General features: G+C 41.0%; 1 protein-coding gene and 1 long non-coding RNA gene across 6 annotated transcripts in view; one reads left to right on the plus strand and one right to left on the minus strand.

Moving 5' to 3' along the window:
- stab1 (stabilin 1) overlaps positions 1-22,126 on the minus strand; it is a 161,778-nt gene that overhangs the window by 116,363 nt on the left and 23,289 nt on the right. For all 5 annotated transcript variants that reach the window (XM_079682469.1, XM_079682470.1, XM_079682471.1 and 2 more), the window contains 17 exons: positions 21,495-21,632; positions 21,150-21,221; positions 20,758-20,871; positions 20,431-20,484; positions 19,980-20,060; positions 19,719-19,877; positions 16,528-16,590; positions 15,488-15,580; positions 15,300-15,386; positions 15,098-15,209; positions 14,551-14,737; positions 12,709-12,802; positions 12,154-12,312; positions 5,817-5,912; positions 5,236-5,331; positions 4,879-4,920; positions 4,476-4,609 (listed from right to left, as the gene is read on the minus strand). In XM_079682469.1, the coding sequence (XP_079538595.1) occupies positions 4,476-4,609; positions 4,879-4,920; positions 5,236-5,331; positions 5,817-5,912; positions 12,154-12,312; positions 12,709-12,802; positions 14,551-14,737; positions 15,098-15,209; positions 15,300-15,386; positions 15,488-15,580; positions 16,528-16,590; positions 19,719-19,877; positions 19,980-20,060; positions 20,431-20,484; positions 20,758-20,871; positions 21,150-21,221; positions 21,495-21,632 (1,781 nt within the window). The remainder of the gene's footprint in view (positions 1-4,475; positions 4,610-4,878; positions 4,921-5,235; positions 5,332-5,816; positions 5,913-12,153; positions 12,313-12,708; positions 12,803-14,550; positions 14,738-15,097; positions 15,210-15,299; positions 15,387-15,487; positions 15,581-16,527; positions 16,591-19,718; positions 19,878-19,979; positions 20,061-20,430; positions 20,485-20,757; positions 20,872-21,149; positions 21,222-21,494; positions 21,633-22,126) is intronic.
- LOC307039985 lies at positions 18,792-21,603 on the plus strand. The gene is made up of 3 exons (XR_013808390.1): positions 18,792-19,286; positions 19,750-19,900; positions 21,469-21,603. It is a non-coding gene; the product is annotated as an uncharacterized lncRNA (long non-coding RNA).

Here is a 22,126-nt window from a genome sequence, read left to right on the forward strand (position 1 = left end):
GAGTAGCGTCACCTCCTTAAAACATTAAACAATAACTTTTTTAAACTTTTTTATTTTTATGTTTTAAACATATTCTATAAAACTCCCCCACTACTTGGACTATTCCTTGCACCCCTCTAGAATAAGCCCGAATGGTCTCAACCATATTGCATCAGTAACGTGCACTTGTTATTATAACAAGATCGCAAGGACGCTGGTAGCGATCGGAAAATTGAGTGTTGTTCAGTTTGTGTGTTGTGGATCATGCGTGTCCGTGCATGAAAATATACCACACACCCAATTACAATTGCATGTTCAATTCACTGCCCTGGAAGTTAATACAGTTGTTAAAGTTGGAACAGCCTGTGGACAGCCGTTCTTCCTTGCATGTCAGTCGCCGACACCTTCTTACAGAGGACAGGCACATCTAGCTGCAGCACGACCCGTATATTTCCGCACGCCGTGTTCTCAAGACATACTTTTTTTAACATTTTCAACATGGTGGATAAATCCTTATATGCTCCCGGTAACACACTGAACGTCAACTTTGCCTCCTTATTACACTCACCCCTACTTTAGTGGGAACAATGAGTCTGCGTCTTTGATGCACAGAGGAATAAACGCAGATCATCCTCTGGCTGCAGCCTTGACCGGTACTTGCTTTTGATCAAAGTCAATGCGGAAAACCTGCAATCACACAGGTAGGTGGAGGGGAAGGGAATGAGCACTTTTACAGCCTTTTTGGCGAGGTGGGGGAACTCGGTCTCCACAGAAAGCCACAAGTGGGCAAGTGTCACTTTACTCGTCTTTTTCTCGTTCTTTTGTGTCTCACGCTGCGCCTCCCCTGAAGCTCTCTGGCGCCCCCCAGGGGAGGCGCGCCTCACACTTTGAAAACCGCTGGCTAGACCATCCAGAAAAACGCGATTCTGCGATCGCAGAATTTACCGCAATACAGCAAAATGGCGCAGATTTTTAAAAGGCCGCATATTTATCAAAAGGTTGCATAATCCCCGCATTTTTCCACACAAAGTTGAGAGAAAAAAAAGTGAACTCGTCTTGACGTGAAGTAGTGATGATGATGACGCGACGTCATCAGCTCGCGCATCACAGAAGGTAAACAACACCTTAGAGTGAACGTGAGGAACTCACACGAGAGAGAAAACACCAAGATGAAAAAATCTGATCCATCTCATTTACCGACGAACATTTCTGCTAAAGACTGGGCAAAGCAGTACCCCGATGTATTGCACGAAAGTGGGGGGAAACTATTCTGCACCCCGTGCAACTGTGTGTTGGAGCATAAGTCTTAGAGAAAATCGACGGTGACGACCCACTTTGATTCATTCAAACATTCGAAAATGCTTTCTGCTGCTGCGGACAAGAAAGCCAAACAACTCAAGTTCACCGAGGCACCAACCTCCAAAACCCTTTCGAGGGCTACAAGAAACGAAGTGAGTAGCCAACAAGATTGAAGCTGGTCAGATAACGAACGAGTAAATGAAAACAGAATGAGGCGGAGAAGTGTGTGTGTGTGTGTGTGTGTGTGTGTGTGTGTGTGTGTGTGTGTGTGTGTGTGTGTGTGTGTGTGTGTGTGTGTGTGTGTGTGTGTGTGTGTGTGTGTGTGTGTGTGTGTGTGTGTGTGTGTGTGTGTGTGTGTGTGTGTGTGTGAGAGAGAGAGAGAGAGAGAGAGAGTGTGATTAAAATAGCCCAATTGCTTTTACAATAAATACAAATTGACTGTGTTTAATTGAATAGGAAAGGGGTTTAACGTTAGTGGCAGGTTGTGTGTGAGAGAGAATAAATAAGACAGCCCAATATTTAAAAAAATATCTATTATTTTTCGCAACTTTCCGCATATTTCGCAACCTCCCGCAATTTCCTGCATAAAATCACATAAAAACCCCGCATGTTTAATCGCATAATCAAGGATTTCAGCCCGCATAATCAAGGATTTTAGCCCGCATAATCAATGTTTTTTCCCCGCGTTTTTCTGGAGGGTCTAATTGTAAAGTGAGGCTTTTAGGGAACCAATCTACAGGCTGATTGTGTCTGTTCTATACAGCCGTTACATTGCTAAGATTGGAGTTCGAGAAATATGTACAGCCCCACAACAATCTACCATCGAGCACAGAGTCTTTTTACTGGACATCACACCTTTACTGTATGACAAAAATTCAGCAAATTTCCCGATTTCTATTTTTATCAAAAGCGAGACCAAAGGGCATGCAACATTAACCCTTCACACACTCAAGACAGGGAACAGGTAAAGTAAACCTAATGTGGTTGACACTGACATGGTTACATATAATCAAAAAAATGTTATAGTGATTTTAGGCCATGCATTGATTCCACCCGATAGCTGCTATAATAACGACAGGAAAACGTATCCAGCTGAAGCAGTGTGCTGCTCTTGAATGTCAATAATAGTGAACGGGTGGTCATTTAAAACAGGGGTTCCCAAAGTGGGGGTCGCGACCCCCTGGGGGGTCGAGAGACCCCGAGTGGGGGTCGCGAGATGATTACAAAATTAAAATTAAAAAATTAAAAAAGTATTACAAAAAATTGATTAAAATTAAAATTATTATTAATAATAACGTTTGCATAGACATTTTCAGGTGCGGACTAGCCATCTGTATAATTTCCCCGCAACGAGGCTCCCCCTTTGACAATCCACTAGCGCAGTGTTTCTCAAACTTTTTCATACCAAGTACCACTTAACCAATAAAAAACACTCATGGACCACCTAACTCCACAAATATCCAAAAACAATAGGCCTGTTTACCCATTCCAACAGTATATAACAAATTACAGCCTAATAATGACAGCTTAACCTTCTCTATATCGCCTCGTTCACACATTAAATCAACAATACAAATACAACTACAGATTGTATAAGCATTTAGTTCAAATGCGATTTTAAATCCTCTCAGGTTTTACACCTCTTATTATGAAATATAGACTACATTTATTATGTAGTATTATTTTAAACACAAGATTATGTCCGAGCCAACAGACTCACAGATTGTTGGCTACTGAGAGATATGCAAAATACACCGCATGTAGAACGACACAAACCTCCGCTGTGAATTTTCAAAACAAAATACAATAAAACTATGGTCGCAGGCCCAAGTTTAACTCTCTGAGGCCTGCATGTTCTACAAAACAAAAATAAAAAACGTTTATGCAGCCCCAACAACAGCCTCTGATCATCAATAGACTTCATGCAATGCTTCATCAGATGTATATATTAGATAATAATCTCTATCTCACTCCTAACACATCTAAATCTACTTTCAGCATGGATAAATGTTCATAAAATACATCCATTGTTTGTTCTATATGCTTCTTGAAATCCTAAAAAACACATCGTTTTTCTAGAACAGATTACAAATCGCCTGAAAATGGTACAAACAAGTGGCAACATGCTTGACGGAGGTGTTGCGCTGGGCTATATCATGCAATCGAAAGTGAAACTTAAGCCCGCTCCATTGCGGAGATATTCCCGCGAGAGTCAAATTAAGCAGCGTCACACTATGCCTGGTGAGTATAGAGAATCACAGTGACGCGTCCTAAAACCCGGATGTAAACTCCTTCCGGTTCCTTCGTCAAAAACCAATGCAATTTCTCCATAGGATTTTGGAAAATAGCTTGAAATAAGGTCTGTGGTTGACACACATTTAAGAAACGGATCACGTTTTGTTCAGCCGGATAATATCCACATGTCTACACTACTTTTATAATTTTCGAATCATAAATCTAGTCGCCAGAAGCAAAATACTAATGTTATGCTATAAACGAACTACAGCAGGGTCGCTGCTTCAACGTCACGCCAGCTTAAGATCCATATTCAAAACTACAGATGCAAAATTGTAAAGTTGAAGCGTTTGTTTTAACAGTTTGCAAGAGCGCAGGTACTTGCTTTCAAGCAGAACAGGGCAAACAAACTTAGCGGGAGTGTTTACGTTTTTGGCGTAATGACGTACAACGGCCTCGACAACTTCTGTAGTCCTATTCAGCCACATGTTAACAACCATCGTTTTTCAGACATGTAAACTCATCAAAAATGACCAGTGGAGTCACTGCTGATGTATTTAATGTCGTAGAACAAAACGTGATCTGTCTCTTAAATGTGTGCCAACCACAGACCTTATTTCAGATATTTTCCAAAATCCTATGGAGAAAATGCATTGCTTTTTGTCGAAGGAAGTGGTAACAATGCTAACTTACTTCCGGGTTTTAGGACGCGTCACTGCGGTTCACTATTGCCTGACTTTATATACAGTATTTGTGTTTTTAAGTGCGTGGTCGCTTTCTAGTCACTTTGCTCAGCGCTACTGCTTGTTACAGCTTCATTCTCTTACCTGTACTCGCATTAACTATTTTTGCTCAGGTTTATTAATCCTTACGTTTTCGGTTCTCCAAACTGGCCCTGGAACCGCTTCGGTGGGAAAGGGGTATCTGCTACAAGTATGTGATCAGTGTGTGAAGCAACTGACCGTATGAAGAGAGGCAGGTGGTGTCGACTGGTCCAGAAATCTGTCTGAGCTGTAGTCATGTTAACCATAACTCCTCTGACCGGAATCAACAGTGTGAGGTTCCCACTCAGGTCCTCAGTGAGGTCCCTGTGCCTCTAAAAACACACACACACAAAAATATACATTGTGTTATCTTCGGATTTTATCTTTTCAGCTACATCTACGTTGACAGAAAGAGCGTACAGCCTAGGTTTTATGGTTTTGGCTAATTTCTTTACCAAGTCAGCGGGTTGTTTCTACATGTAAATTGAGACAACACTGCATAACTTTATGATTGAACTAGTATAATCACCAAGCATGTTAAATGTAGTTATTTCTAAAACAGAAACTTAAACAAGTGAGGAACTAAAGAGCTCACACACACCAGTTGTTTGAAATGCATCAGCAATGGATTCATTTCCAGCTCCTACAAACACAAAAACAGAGTTATTTTGGTAGCAGCTTCAATCTTCCCCTTTTTTTTTTAAGTATTATTTGGGCAACCAGTGACTTTGGTATAGTGAGAGTTTTGAAAGTGGGTGACAGAGGGGATGAAATTAAATAAATTACAATTTTATAGATAGAGAAAAATAAATACACAAACTATAATGTTAATTTAATAGTGATTGCAAAATAATAGACAATAATGAAATGTAAATAAAAGGAATGTTATTTTAAAAACTGTATGAGTATGTGTGTATGGAAAAGAGGAAGGGACATAATTATACATGTGAATACTCACGTCCGGTAACGTCCCATAGCAGAGGGTTCCATCTCCAGCGTATCCATCAGGACAGGTACAGGTGTGTGTTCCCCCCGTAGAGAACTCACACTTTGCCTGGCAGTGTGCAGCAGAAAGGGAGCATGGGAATGGAAGAGGACACAGCAATAACACAATGAACACAAATTAATATGTGGCATGTATGATGTTTAGCAAGATATAAATAGATATTGTTTTTGTTAATATGGATGATGCACCAAGGCAGTGTTTTTATGTGTGAAAAAATAAGATTAACCAGTTATCGAGAGGAAGTCTAGTAGAAGAGAAAACAAATATTTTTACAGTGCTAATCTGTATGTATTTAATAATATTTTTGTGAACAGCTCATTTGGGATATTGATTTAACGTGTTTCTGGGATTTCATATGTTGTTGTGGCACATACCTGTTTAAACAATTAGCATGACATACATTCAAAAAGCAACCCTTATATTTCTAGGTGAATAAATGCAATAATATTTTCACTGCTGACACAATATGACACAAACGCGTGTGTGCGTGCGTGTGTGCGTGTGTGTGTGCGTACGTGCGTGCGTGTCCTTACCAAATCGTGGCAGCCTCCGTTTTTCTCGAGGCACGGGTTAATGAGGTCACACTCGATGCCGTTCCCCATGTAACCAGTTTTACAAACACACTCACTCTGCAGACAGAAAAATAGACAGTTCTTAACAGTCTTCTTAAGTACTTACAGCAAAGTGTGCTTCCTGCTTTCCAGTGCAGACGCTTTTCTGCTTGCTCTTGCCTCTTTCTTTTCTGAAAACTTCGAGCAGCGGCTCCTGGACATTAACTTATCACTGGGACAGTTATTCGTCTTAAATAGATGGAGGGTTTCAGCCATATTTCAATATTTTTACGACGACCTCAGTCTTATAGTAGCGTGGCCTAGCAACAGCTAAAGCCTGGTACTGCATGCTATTTAGCTTAAGCTAGTTATCAGTAAAATGCCTCCGTTCTCTACAGAAGATGGCCGTGTTGGAAATGAAAATGCAACGGTAGGAAGTTAACGTTGAAGTGAATGGACTTGGTTGGAATGACACCACTTTACCAGTGTTGCAAAAGAATGGACAAAGGCATGCTAACTCACAGCTAGTTAGCAGCTACAAGGATTCCAAGGAACAGGAGGGCTGTGTACCGGGTAATAAATCTACAAGTGGTAGTCCTCCCTGGAACACTCTGGGTGCAAAACCTAAGAGTAAATAATTTCCATGGGATTTGGGAGGACGAACAACAGGCAGAGCCCAGCGCTCTGAAATCTGTGATGCGACCAGCTGGCCTGCATTGTTACCACCCAGGAAGAGCGCCTCTTCAACCCCTATTCATACTAGGAAACAGCCGTGGACAGCTGCTAAAGGGAGAACTACAAACAATCCTCCTAAACCAGGGGTTCCTAAACTTTTCAGCCCGCGACCCCCAAAATAACAGTGCCAGAGACTGGCGACCCCCTTTTTTTTAATTTTCCATTTTTATTTTGTAATCATCTCGTGAACCCGACTTTGGGAACCCCTGTCCTAAACCACGAAGTGTGCCAATCCAGAACAGATACGCTCCGCTGACCCAGAACCAGAGATCTCTTTCTGATGACCTGGATAACCTATCCTCTTCACACAGCAGGGTAAGGACCAATAGCTACTCTAAAACTAAAAGGCTAGAGGGAAAGCTAACGACTGGGCCTGAAACTCTGATTGTGGGTGACTCTGCTGTAAGAGATGTAAAAAGTCTGTGTAGTAAGAACAACACCAAAGTACTCGGTTTTAACAATGATATGGTCTCTGACTTGGCTGAGAAGATCCTGCATATTTGGGCTGAACATCCGACGAAAATGTGGTACTGAAAATTGGAACAAATGATGTTGTGAAACAAGAGTCAGAAGTGCTGAAAAAATACTTTAAATGTCAGTTGGAAACTGTCAGCCCTCTAAATGCAGAGGTGTTCATCAGTGGCCCTCTACCACCAGTCAGAAGAGGATTGGAGAGATTCAGCAGATTTTTTGCACTGAACACATGGCTTTCAACTGCCTGTACTGACCATTCTGTCAATTTTATTGACAATTTTAACTTTTTCTGGGACTGCAGACATCTTTTTAAGGCAGATGGAGTTTGCCTGAACAAGTCAGGAGTGAAATGGTTTATCTCTAACATATTCAACTGCCTGCATCATCAATCTGTTCCCTCTGCCAAGGACAAGCGGTAAGAGGAATCAAAACAGGAGAAAGACACAACACATTGCTCAGAAAACCTTGAAGAAGTATCACTGCACTCGCCTGAGGAATGTCTTGATTATGGGAAACCTATGAGACAAATGGAGGAGTCTCCACTGCCCTTCACCCTCCCTATCACCTTTGAGGATACTCTTCCTTCACCCACCAGCTCTCTCTACTCTCCATTCACCCTTTCACCCTCGCCCACCCTCCTGGAGTTCGATCACATGAAGGAGATACAGAGGGCTGGCACCAAGTCCTTCCTGGAGATCAATGACCGCATGAAAGCGATACGCAGGGTTGGCAGCATGATTTTATCACTGAGCACAATCTCGATTTTATGTTTTTAACGGAAACTTGGATTGAACAAAATAACAGTGAGGCTGTTCTTATCGAGTCAACCCCTCCCAACTTTAGTTTTATGAGTCAGGAAAGAATGCATAAGAAAGGAGGTGGAGTTGCTATTTTGTTCAATGATTCCCTTCAATGCAGGAAGACATCTTATGGGAACTGTGCTTCTTTTGAATATGTGGCCCTTCAGCTGAAATGCTCCTCTCCAGCTCTGTTCCTAAATATCTATAGACCACCCAAATACTGTGCAAGCTTTTTTGATGACTTTACTGAACTGCTGTCTATAGTGTGTATTGACTTTGACCGTCTAGTCATTGTTGGTGATTTTAACATCCATGTTGACAACCCCCAGGACAGAGGGACTAAAGAACTGTTTTGTGTTCTTGATAACTATGGACTGACTCAGCATGCGACGGAGCCCACGCACAATAAGGGGCACACTCTCGACTTAATTATCTCAAAAGGTCTGAATATCTCTAAGGTTGTGGTGACTGATGTTGCACTCTCTGATCATTCATGTGTTTTCTTTGAGAGCTCTATTTCGGTTCACAAAAATGTTCAAAAAGAGGTAACCACAAAGCGATATTTAACTGAAAATACTAGGGAAATGTTTACTCAGAATTTTTCTTCCACACTTTCCCCTGCTAACATCTCAGTAAATGAGCTAGTAGATCAATTTAATTCAAAAATTAAAAATGTTATAGATGCCATTGCTCCAACTAAGGCAAAGGAAGTGACAGGGAAGAAAATATCTCCATGGAGAAAGGCCATGACCGTGAGAACAGAAAAAAGAGTGTCGAAAAGCTGAACGCAGGTGGCAAAAAACAAATCTCCAGGTTCATTTTTAAATCTATAAAGAGAGACTTGGCTTTTATCATTTCGAATTGAAAATTGCACAACAGTTATTCTTCTCTGACATAATTTCCAAAAACAACGCATGTGCCTTGTTTGCTACCGTTGACCCCCAGTGAGTAGCCTCGGAATTTCTATCCACCAGGGCCTGCAATGAATTTGCCTCCTTCTTCACTGACAAAATTCAGAAAATTAGACAAGCAGTCAGTGCCTCTGCATCAGGTACAGCAAATATGTTGTCCCTGTGTCCACTTAAAATCAATTCAAACACCATGACACAATTCCATCAGATTAATGATAAAAACCTAGAGGACATTATTCAACTTCTGAAATCCTCCTCCTGCTGCCTTGATATTATTCCAACAGGATTTTTCAAAAATGTTTTTCGTTGCATGGCCTCAGATCTACTTCATATAGTAAACAAATGTCTTTGCTCAGGTGTTTTTCCACAGGCCCTAAAAACGGCAGTCATTAAACCACTCTTTAAAAAGAATAATCTGGATCAGGGGTCGGCAGCCTTTTTTATATGAAGTGCCTTTATAAATAAAAATTGTTATCAGCGTGCCAACGATCGAGATTTATCAAGAGCTTGACCCTCGTCAATTATCAGCAGGAGGGCGGGGGAGCCTTGCTGCGGGGAAGCAGTGTGTGGACCTGTCAGCGCAACTTACATGATGCCGAATTTAACAAACACATTTAAATAATTGGTTTAAACGGCATAATAATAAGGACGATCGTCCGTTCTGTGATTCTCCAGAGCACACGTGTTATGATATTAGGGTCATGCAGAGTGAGATGAGATTGCTGAGCCTTTAAGAGAGAGAGAGAGAGAGAGAGAGAGAGAGACAGAGAGAGAGAGAGAGAGAGAGAGAGAGGGGTGTGGCTTGTGCATGTGTGTTTGTGGATGATAGAGCGACAGTGAGAGAACCTATGGAGAGAACGTGTGTATGTTTCTGGAAGTGAAACGAGGAAGCAGAAAAGCAGAGGTTTGTGATGTATTTTGTGAAACAGAAGAACAGCTAAATAAATGCAACGGCTTCCCAAGAAGAGCTCGCCTCTCTCCAGTCATTTAAGCTAAAGTGGGTTATTGAACCTGAAGATTGTTGCTTCTGCCCTCCTCGACTACGGTCTGGGAGCCGACAGGAAAGTTCAACACACAGATGGCCAGTCCGCCCCTTTGTAGCATATTATTTCGATGAGAGATGAGCAGATCGCCACTGGGCTTTCAACTAAATACACAGCCACGCAAAAACTGCGGCATTTGTACAGCTCCTTATGAGTACTGCAATTAGTGAAGTGCTTGCCTCCGTGGTGAAACGATCAGCACTGCACCACGGAGGAAAGCGGCAGAAAGTCACCTGGAGATAAAGAAAGCGGGGCTGCGTTGCGTGCATGGCTTCCTTCTGCAGGTAACGGGGAGACGCGCTCTGGCGGCGGTCTCGTTCAGGATCCGAAAAAATACCATTTAAATATTTTGCACACTTATTCCACTTATTCCTAGTGTGCCACTGGTTACGGCACGCGTGCCAGGGGTTGCCGACCCCTGATCTAGATGCTTCAGTAATGAACAATTACAGGCCCATATCAAACCTGCCATTTCTAGGTAAAATCATTGAAAAAGTAGTTTTTCAACAGTTGAGTAATTTCTTGCATTTAAATAACTGTTTCGATGTGTTCCAGTCAGGCTTTCGTCCAAACCACAGCACTGAGACTGCTCTTGTGAAGGTCTTCAATTACATCCACTTAAACACAGACAGTGGCAGAACTTCAGTGTTAGTATTATTAGATCTCAGTGCTGCGTTTGACACTGTTGACCACAACATATTACTAGACCGACTGGAAAACTGGGTGGGACTTTCGGAAACAGTTCTACATTGGTTTGAATCCTACTTAAAGGACAGAAACAACTTTGTTTCTATGTAAATAAATACACATCTGAGTTGACAAATGTGACAGGTGGGGTTCCTCAAGGCTCCATCTTGGGGCCTCTTATCTTTAACATCTACATGTTACCACTGGCTCAGATAATGATAAACAACGAAATAAATTACCATAGCTATGCGGATGACACACACATTTACGTAACCATTTCACCAGGAGACTATGCTCCAATTCAAACACTGAGTAAGTGCATTGAACAAATCAATGACTGGATGTGTCAGAACTTTCTCCAATTAAACAAAGATAAAACTGAGGTAATGGTTTTTGGAGCCAAGGCAGAACGTATAAAAGATAGCGCTGAGCTTCAGTCTGCAATGTTCAAAACAACAGATAAAGCCAGAAATCTAGGTGTAGTCATGGACTCTGACCTGAGTTTCAACAGTCACATTAAAACAGTTACTAAATCAGCCTACTATCACCTAAAGAACATATCTAGGATTAAAAGACTAATGTCACAGCAGGATTTGGAAAAACAACTTGTCCATGATTTTATCTTCAGCAGACTCGACTACTGTAATGGTGTCTTCACAGGTCTCACTAAAAAATCCATTAGAAAGCTGCAGCTAATTCAGAACGCTGCTGCTCGAGTCCTCACTGACACTAAGAAAGTGGATCACATCACTCCTGTTCTGAAGTCTTTACACTGGCTTCCTGTGTCAGATAATTTATTTCAAAAATACTGCTGCTGGTTTATAAAGCATTGAATGGTTTAGGCCCAAAATACATTTGTGACCTCCTGCTAAATTATGAACCATCCAGAACTCTCAGGTCTTCAGGGACGGGTCAGCTTTCTGTCCCCAGAGTCAGAACTAAACATGGAAAAGCAGCGTTTAGTTATTATGCTCCAAATATCTGGAACAAACTCCCAGAAACCTGCAGGACCGCTGCAACTCTTACTACTTTTAAATCCAAGCTGAAGACTTTCTTTTTGCCACTGCTTTTAATGATATACTCATATCTTAAACTGCACTGTAACTTTTATTATCTTTGCTTTTAAATTAGTGTTTTTAAATGTGATTTTAAATCATTGCTTTTAAATGAGTGTTTCTAGATATCATTTTATAATATGTTTCTTAATGCTCTTAATGTCTTTCATTTTTGTAAAAAACTTTGAATTGCCTTGTGTTGAAAGTTGCTATATAAATAAACTTGCCTTGCCTTACAGTCAGACAGCTAATTATCAACTTCTTCATACATCATACAGAAAAATGGGAGATAATGAGAATAAAATAATAATCTTGGTCTGGGTGATAGTGTAGTGACACATGATTGATTTGATGGGATTGATATGGATTGTTACATTTGATAAAGTAGAGGTGTGAGACCAAAAATCTAAATATTTCAGGAAAAACTGAGGTTGAAAAACTGTTGACTTTAGAAAGATGAGGGGACAGAACAGCCCAAACAGGGAGACAACAAAATTAAATGACAAAAAAAAAGCAAAATGACTACAAAAACACACAAAACAACAAAAAAGAGGCTTTCATGTAATAATTATTAACGGACGCTTTCTATACATCTTTAACCGTTAGCGACTGACCTGTCCAGGTCCGATGTGGTTGCAGTCGGCGTTGGGGCTGCAGCCTCCTCGACGCTTCAGCTGACAGTTGTTGATCTCCACACACACTCTGCCGTCACCTGTCCAACCCTCAGCACACACACATGACGCATTACCTGGACCCGCATACTCACACCTTGCCTGTTGAGCAGGAGGGAGATGGGCAGATGGAATGTTTGTATTATACATTTTCAAATATAATCCAATCTTTCATGGCCACTCACCAGAGTACATCAGTGAACTCTCAACTTCTTATTGTAAACAAAGTACAAATGTGTCTTTAATTATTTTATACCAACTTTGTTATTTAGGATATGGGGGTTGTAGAAGAAGAGACACACACACACACACACACACACACACACACACACACACACACACACACACACACACACACACACACACACACACACACACACACACACACACACACACACACACACACACACACACACACACACACACACACACACACACACACACACACACACACACACACACACACACACACACACACACACACACACACACACTTACATTGGTGTTGCAGCCTCCTCGGCTGCTCAGCAGGCAGGGGTTGATGGGAGAACAGGAGTGACCGTCACCATCATATCCATCCCGACACCAACACCTGGTGCAACACACACACACACACAGATTGATGATGGACAAACTCAGTAGCTGTTCAAGTAACAGAAGAGGGATGGGGTTGTTCACCTGTTCATAGGTTTGTTGTTTCTGTAAATGTTGCTCTCTGATTACAAATCGGAAAGGAAAGAGCTGCAGTGCTGGGATTTCTCCAAAACTTTTGTCTAATTTAATAGTCTGCCACCAAAGAAATGACAGTGAGATAGAGCTGTGAAAACAGTGTGTGGGGCCAACACATTTCTACATCTAACTCAGAGAATAAAGGATTTTGACCAAACCAAAGTCGGTGATTGTTGAGTTTAATTTAGTTTATTTCCAATTTCAAAAAAGTGTGTTTAAATATGAGTTAACAAGGCAGGTAAGCTGTTCTAAATTCAGTAATAGGTATAAGAATATCATATTATTAGGGTTGGGTCGATTCGGACTCGAGTGCCGATTTGCGGGACTCGTGACTTGACTAGGTCTCGCGCAGTGATGGACTCGAACTCAGACACACACATTGACGATTGGACTAGGACTCTGACAAGTTTTGTCTCAAGTCTGGATGTACTCATCCCCAGGCTTGTGCAGCTGCGAGGCGAGACACACACCAACACCCCCCCCCCCCCCCCCCCCCCCGCAAATCGTGCTGTGTGCTTTGACAGATGCTTCTGTCAAAGGACGCTTGAGGAAAAAACCGGGACAACGTCAAATGTCATGAGCAAAAGTTCTGTTACATTCTTTACTATCGGTATCTAGGCTCCTAAACCATAGTTTGGATGCTCACCGCCACATTCTGACGTGGCTCGTTGTCAGCTGGTAACCAGCCCTCCGGGCTATGATCACAGAGAAAAGATGAACTGGGTGCCGTTGGAAACATCAGTTTATTGCGGGTTCTCCAAGGTTAACAATGAGCACACATTTATGTAATACATAAAACTAAACTGGACACTTCTTTTTCAAACTACTTTGTTCATCCCCTTTCTCTCTTTTCTTGCATGCAAGACAACCTGAAATACTGACAGTGGGTCATTGTGTTTAATGTAGACCGTTTGTATTTGTGAAGAAGCTTTTTGAAGGCAGTCTTGGAACTCGACCAAAACTTAATAATAATAATATTTGTAAAGCACCTTTCATACAAGAATTGCAGCCCAAAGTAGTTATATAGACAGAATAAAAGTAATGCAGAAAATAAGAGGATAAAAGCATTTACACAACAACAAATATTGATTGATAAGAACCAAACCAACAGCTACATTCAAACAAATATATCCACTCAGATTGATACATGACGACTCGGATTCGAGCACAGGTAATGATGACTCAGACTCGACTCTGACTCTTCTTGGGTGACTCGGACTTGGAGTGGGGACTTGACTACAACACTGGATCGTGCAGAGCTGCACTATATCGCTTCAAGGATTGTATTAAGCTTTTATGCGTGCTAGATAACATCCTCCTAGAGGACATCAGTGTTGAACAAAATGTGAACCTCTTCGTGGCACTAGAGACAATCTGTAGTATTCCTCTAGCATTGGTGGGATGTCTCTACAAAATGTCATGGCAATCCATCCTGGAGCTGTTTAGATATCTCAATTTTGGTTTAAACACTAGATAAAAACTAAGAATAAATGTGTTACCTGTTTATGGATCAAATAAAGTACCTTAATGAGATCCAAACTAATACTCACTTTTTCATTGAGAATTTAACAACAAATAAAAAGATGTTTCCAAATTAACATGGTATCTTACTTGTTCTCCAGTCCCGTGTGTGTGCAGTATGCGTGGATGTGGCAGTGTTCCTGCTGGCCGTCAGAGTTGCAGGGCGTGGCCGTCCTGTCACAGTGTTCTCCCGAATATCCCTCTAGACAGGATCCTCTCCGACACACACCAGCGCTGCCTGGACGGTTATCACACACACCGTGGACACAGCGACACTCTAGGGACACGCAAAAACACACACCATGTGATGATTTAAGTTTAATAGTGGGATAATGTCACATTACATTACATTACATGTCACTTGTTAGACGCTTTTATCCAAAGCGACTTACATACTCAATACTGTGGACAATCCCCACAGGAGCAATTTGGGGTGCAGTGTCTTGCCCAGGGACAATTTGTACTCAATGTTCTTCATTTCGCATTACATATATATGTATATGTATATATATATATATATATATATATATACACAATATATATATGTAATATATCGCAGATAAGAAGTGAGTAAACTACAGTTGAAGTCTGCGTGTATGAACATACGAACTCTCTCAAAGTGAGGAGGAGCTGTTACCTTCGTCACATTTCTCTCCGTGCTTGGATGGATCTGCACAGATGTGGCAGGCGACACCCTTGAAGCCTGACTGACAGCTGCACAACCCGTTGCCTTGGATACCGTCAAAGCACTGCATGTGGCAAGAAATAAGAAAATGATAAATCCTCAGTAGAGAAAGGTGGCTCGAGAGTCAGAGTTTGCTTGTGTGTGTAATGCTCACCGCTCCTTTGTCATAGCAAGGGTGCTCGAATCCTCCGATACAGGGTTTACAGTCCGGACCATAAAAACCTTTACAACACTGTGCTACCTGTAAAATACACACACAATAGACATAGATAAAGGATAATTCCACAATTTCTTCTAAACTATTGACTCTATCAGCTATTGAAAGCTGGAAATAAAACTGACCGTGTTGGTGGCGTTGCAGAATTTGGCACATCCTGAACTGAGTTGGGTGTTGAGGCGAGACACTATGTAAGTACAGCCGGTCTGATGAGAGTCCTGGAGACAGACACACAGATTTGATGGTTTTATGATCTCGCCCATGTCTTTTACCAGCCAGGTTTCAACAGATAGAGAATTCTTATAAAATATCTGTGCAAAATAGCTGAAACAAAGGCAGGATTTTGATGAAGATTTCTGGAATAAGCATCTGGCAACCAGAACAAAAGTGATTTTATCTAATTATTTATTTATTTTAAAGCGTTATACAGTGGTTATTTGTCACATCAGGATGATTAAAGCACAGAATGACATATGGTGTAAGAAAACAGTTTACATTCCCATACTTACATACTGAAAACAAGCGGGTTTGCTTTTTATTGCTATGGCTCTCTGTCTAATTTATGCTTTCATTTATGAAAGGTGTTATAGTATTACATCTTTCTGACCTTATTACAATTTATACTTTCATCCAGTGGTTATATATAACATATAACATATGCATAAAATGTTCTAACACTCTTCCCTTTTTTTCTAAAGGTTTAGAGTCACATCACAAATCTTGCTGTTAAATAACAACCAAGTACGTGTGCAATATATATATATATATGCCGTTAATAACTATGTAATATATACCTGGCTGCTAAATCCTTATAACTGTTAAAGGATGTGTATTTTGAAAATTATGTAACTGTTTTTTTTTTTTAATATTATTATTTTTGTATTATATCATAACTAAGTACTTTTAATGCATGTAACATAGGTAACATTAAGCTGTCTGTGGCTCTTTTTTCTGTAACTACGTACATTTCCCCTCTGTGGGACTAATAAAGGTATTCTGATTCTGATCATTGTTTACATCAACATACACCTCCATACTTTTCACCTTATAGTTATAAAACTCACCATGCTATTTAAAAACTAGTTTGCACAGACTTAGACATCAACAGTTTTTGTCTTAAGTATGCGACAAGGGGTTTCTGTAGAATAATAATTAGGTGTTTTACCAATTCAGTGGTGCCTTCTGGACAGTCAGTCTCAAAGAGGTAACTGCAGTGAACACATGGACCCTAGAAACACACAACCAGAGAACAATAAATGCATAGCTTCTACTGTTAGCATTACTGATACCCAGTGTTGGGACTAACACGTTACACAGTGACGCGTTACTGTAACGCCGTTATTTTTGACAGTAACTAGTACTCTAACGCGTTATTTTTTTAATTCAGTAACTCAGTTACCGTTACTACATGATGCGTTACTCCGTTATTTTTTTATATAGTCTCGGCTCCCAGACGTTGGTGAGCGGCGCCAACAGCGAGGCGAACAGAGATGAGAACTGTACTTAAGTACAGTACTTGAGTAAATTTACTTAGATACTTCCTGTGTCACATGCGGAGACGCTTTGTGGGCGTGTTTGTGTTTAGTTAGCCTACTAACAATACTATCATGGCGACGGCGGAGCACAAGTTGAGTTTCTCCGCATGGAGATATGCTCACTATTTTACTTTTCTCGAGCATAAAGAAAATAATGTGTTAGTTAAGTGTAAGTTGTGTCTTGGCGGGTCAAAGATCCTATCTACTGCTCAAAACAGCAATTCCAATCTGTTAAAACATCTGCAAAAACAACATGCTGGGACGAAGCTATTGACCACAGACCCAGAGCCATCCGACGCCACCCCACCTCCACCCAAGCAACAGCGGCTGGATTTCAACCGAGGGACTGCTAGTCAGGTGAAAGTGGATAAAGCCATTGTACGGTATGTTGTTGAACACGTGCAGGCTATTTCTACAGTGGAGTCACCCGCTTTCAGGGAGCTAGTAAGCATGATACCATGTCCGGGCGGCACACGGCATATGGGACGCAAAACGTTTTCCAACTACCTGGAGAAAGAATATATCAAAATGGATAGCGAGCTAAAGAAAACATTTGAGGGGCTGGAATACATCTCGACCACCGCAGACATTTGGTCTGTCCACAACAGAAGCTTCCTCGGGATAACATCTCACTGGATAAACCCCACCACTTTAAAACGCCAGAAAGCTGCGTTGGCCTGTAAAAGGATAAAGGGTAGGCACACGTACGATCTTATTGCTAGTGAGATTGACCACATTCACTCTTTGTATGGAGTGTCAACAAAAGTTACCTCCACGGTTACTGATAACGGCTCTAACTTTGTGAAAGCCTTTGCCATGTATCAACCGGAATTGCTCTCTGACGACGATACATTGTCACTTTGAAACATATCTTTGTGTTTGTGTTTGTATAGAACACATTGCTTAGCAGAGTTCAGTGATGCAAATGCATGTCAAGTTGATCAACAGATTGTATTATTCTCCAATGCAATAACAGTACTTAAATGAAGGCTATAAGGGCATTAATGGGAGCTTGTTTTTTTTGGGACCCCTTTTTTTAAGTAACAAGAACGTTACTTTTCACAGTAACGCATTACTTTTGGTGTAAGTAATCAGTAAAGTAACTGAGTTACTTTTGAAATGAAGTAACTAGTAATGTAACTAGTTACTGGTGTTCAGTAACTAGCACAACACTGCTGATACCTTTATTTTCTATCCACATATCCTTTCCTTCTGCATGAAGATTATAAATCTGGTGATGCTGGTCAAATAAATGTTGTCCATATTGACTTCACTGATAGAAAAAGGAAGTAACTTAGACACGTAACAGGTAGATTTATCAGAGTTACCATCAGGTTTTCCACACTCAAAAAGCCCCTTTTTTATTTGGTTCATCAGATGGTTTTTTTATCCATCCAATAGATCAGTGTCATATCAAATATACGGTTGCCGTCAGGTGCAAACCAGCCCAAAACGTTTCCATTAGGAGAAACGCATTGCAGCTTCAGAAACGATGCAAAAACTAAAATTTGCCAAAACACATGCAATTGAAGAAATATATTCACCAACTCGGCTAAACATGTGTATCGTAAGTCCTTTTGAATTCTCCTATCCACTATCCCTTAACCCTGTGACGTTTCACTCAGAGTTCAAGGAATAGACGATAGGGTTAGACGTTAGGAGCTGATTTTTGGACTTTTCGACTGCAGCCCTTGTTTCGTTCCTTGTTCCTTTACTTCCTGCCTTGGTTGTTTTTCCGCCATCGTCAGTGTCTGCCCTGCCCCCGATTGTTTCCACCTGTGCCCACTTACATATATGTATATAGTGTCCTGTCTCCCTTTGTCTGTTGCCAGATTGTCTTATGCCGAACTCTCCAGCGTTATCCTATTTGCATATAGTTATCGTTACAGTCATTGTCCGTGTATGTGAGACCGACCGTTGAGCGGCCCGACCAAGCAAGGAGGCAGAGGCAGAACGTCCAAAAATATAACCCGGTGTGGGCATTTATTAAAACATGAACATATGACACACAGCCTCAATCCTGCTGCTGCTGTTCACGTGAGCCCAGCCTGCAGCCACCAGGATCTCACACACCCTACCACTCCAACAAGAAACAGCACTTAAATACACAGGCTAACAAGACACAGGTGAGGGGGAGCAATTAGAAACAGGTGAGGGGGAGCAATTAAACACAGGTGAGGGGGAGCAATTAAACACAGGTGAGGGGGAGCAATTAAACACAGGTGAGGGGGAGCAATTAAACACAGGGCACCAGGTGCCCACAATCAGCTACAACATACATGGGGAACAGGGAAGTTGTCGTCAATATACCCCACAGAGTACAATGATTATATCCACATGAGCTCAAGTAACGGTGTCTCGTCGTTACAGTGTATATCGTTATAGTAAGGTAAGATCAGGTAGTAGTATTTTTCTAGTTATTTGTTAGGTAAGCATTAGTGTAGATTCTTTATTGTATGTATTTTTGTACGGTATCTGCTTTTCAAGTAAATACTTTTTTTGTACTTGAATCCTGTGTCTGCCTTGTGCTTTTGGGTCCACTCCTTGTACAGCCGTGACACGTTTTGTATTTGCAGCGTTTTGTTAATGCAGCTCTTTTAGTAGCTAAAGTTGGTAAAGAGGTTTCTTCATTTGCATGTCTTTTTGCATATTTTGTTTTTGCACCGTTTCTGAAGCTGCATTGCGTTTCGCCTATAAAAAAGTTCATGGCCGGTGTAGCACGTTTGCACCTTTTGGCCACCCTATATATCGGATAATAATTTACTGCATTTCCAGGTACAATGAAAATGTACTCTATTTATTATTGTGTTGTGATGCTCACCACAGTGATCTTGCTTTCTGTGACATCACAGCGGTGAGGCAAGATGGGGAGGATGGAGGGCGGGAAGAGAAGCCCATCAATCAAATGGATTATTCCGTTGGACGCCATGATGTTGGTGCTCGACAGACGGATGCCCTTCTCCCCCAGAAGGATCGCACCCTGACGGGGGGAAAAAGGAAGAGGTGCCTTGTGTTAATGGAAATGAGCCAGGAATCAATGCAAATTATGAGAGACTGATAAGAATCATTCGGATACACTTACGTCTTCGGACACAGTGATGGTGACAATCTGATTGGCCATCGTACGAATCTGAGGGAGAGTAGCCAACTCGGCGACTGTCAGCTACACACAGAAAAATAATTTAACCAAACCGTATATTTCTTTCTTGACAGGACAAACAAAAATGATAATTTAGCTATTCCTAGTGCCCTAACAGCAGTGAAGTTGTTGTTTTTCTGAGGGTGTTGTTAAAGGAAAGATCACGTCGACATTGAATCTTAAAGGGTTCGTTCTCTGTAAAGCAAGAATTTCGATCAGGAAATTACAATTTGCTTTTAAGAAAAGACTGTGTAGATCTGTTAAGAAGATGTCTGTTCACCAAATCTTTGAACCAAAAGGCATTTCTTTCTTGGGCATATTTGAAAGCAAAGCAAAAGGCAGAAAGGAGGACAGACACAGGAAGGACTGAAGTGTCGAGTGGGGGTCGTCTTACCCCGGCCTTGGAGAAAACATGGTGCCTGAGAAGTTCCTGCAGTTTATATTTGGCCTAGAAAAAGAGAAGAATATAATTAAAAATCCCTGATAATCCTCACAAAGTATAATGATGGCTGAAGGGCTCACACTTGGTAACTGGGGTCGATGTTGACATTACTGTATGTTAGAAAAATACTGAGCCTGTTTTCAATTTTTCATTACACTAAATAGTGCTGAGCCAGTCTTTAAGATCTATATCATACCAATGGTTTTGGAAATCAAGTATTTGAATTCTGTCTTACACAATGTTTTTTCTTGTCTACACTAATGAAATACTTAGACCTACTGAATTCAGCATGTACAAGATGCTGCCGTCTCTGGATTTGTCCACAGCGTCGTTTGAAGGGACGAACACAGTCAGAGGACCCAGACCCCGCAAGGGTGGTGGTGACCCGCAGTTCTAAAAACACACAGACATATCATATCCCATTTAATCCAATAACTTAGTGACTCACAAAATGCTGATTTACTAGAGTTTTCCCACACAACAATCTTTAATTTTTACAATACTGCATGTGTCATGTGCCTGTGTGTTATGGTTTCTTAGATAAGTGGACCATTGCTTTTTGGGAAAGGAGAATCAGGAGATTGTCTCCTGACTTTTGAAGGTTTGACTGAATTCTTAGAATAAAACATATCGTCTGTGTGTGATGTGATTGGCCAGAACAAGATACTCACATCAACCAGAGACAGGAAGCGATTGTATTTGTCATCCTTTGTCAGAATCTCTCCGATTGTCTTATCAGCAAACTGGACACGAGAAGAAGAAGATCCAAAAACTGACATTCACTTTCATATAAGGCTTTGTATTTAACTGGGCAGGTTAATAACGTTTTAATTAAACTAAAATACTGAGCACCAGAAATTCTTAAATTATGAACATTTATGTTTTAATAGAGCATTTCTTTGAGGCAATATTTTCCATGTTCTGTTCTTTCTTTGATTCAAATATGTTCTGGTTAATCTCAGTGTAAACAAAATATTTTCCTGTTTTCAGGAAGTTTTTGTGATCCTTAACCTCACCTGTTCATCACGAAGGGACCGGTCAGAGAGAGTGTTGGTCATTGGCTGGTCGATGATGTGTATGATCCCGTTGGCTGCTGGCAGGTCTTCCTGGATGATGGTGTACAGTTTGCTGGGGTTGTCCATCAGGATGAACTTCTACATCAACCAGACAGGGATACAATCACTGTGCATGCTGTCATAAATGTGTGATAATAGAGCTGACAACTGAGAGGAGGAAACGTTCCTGAAGTGAACATGAATCTAATGTATCATTAATTGAATGTAATTCACACGTTGGGTGACACCCTACGATTTCACGATTGGGCATATTTAAACTAGAATCTAGACATGCTCTGTTGTTGGGGCATGAATGTGAAGCCGAAATAACTTTTTTTGGGAGGGGCATGAGAAATGAGTGTGTTAATGTGAATTTAGGAAGGAATAATTAAAGAGGACATATTATGCTCATTATCAGGTTCATATTTGTTTCTCCTTTTTTCCTTCTTTTTTTAGTTGGCCAGCTCTGTTGTGATTGGTCAACGGCTTTGAAATCAGTCAAAAATGTCACGACCCTGAGCAAATCACCTGCAATGTATTTATCAGTGTTACATAGTGATGTGATTATGTTATGGATAGCAAAGGAGTCAAAT

The sequence above is a fragment of the Notothenia rossii genome (genome assembly GCF_949606895.1).
Source record: "Notothenia rossii genome assembly, chromosome: 5".
Classification (NCBI taxonomy): Eukaryota; Metazoa; Chordata; class Actinopteri; order Perciformes; family Nototheniidae; genus Notothenia; species Notothenia rossii.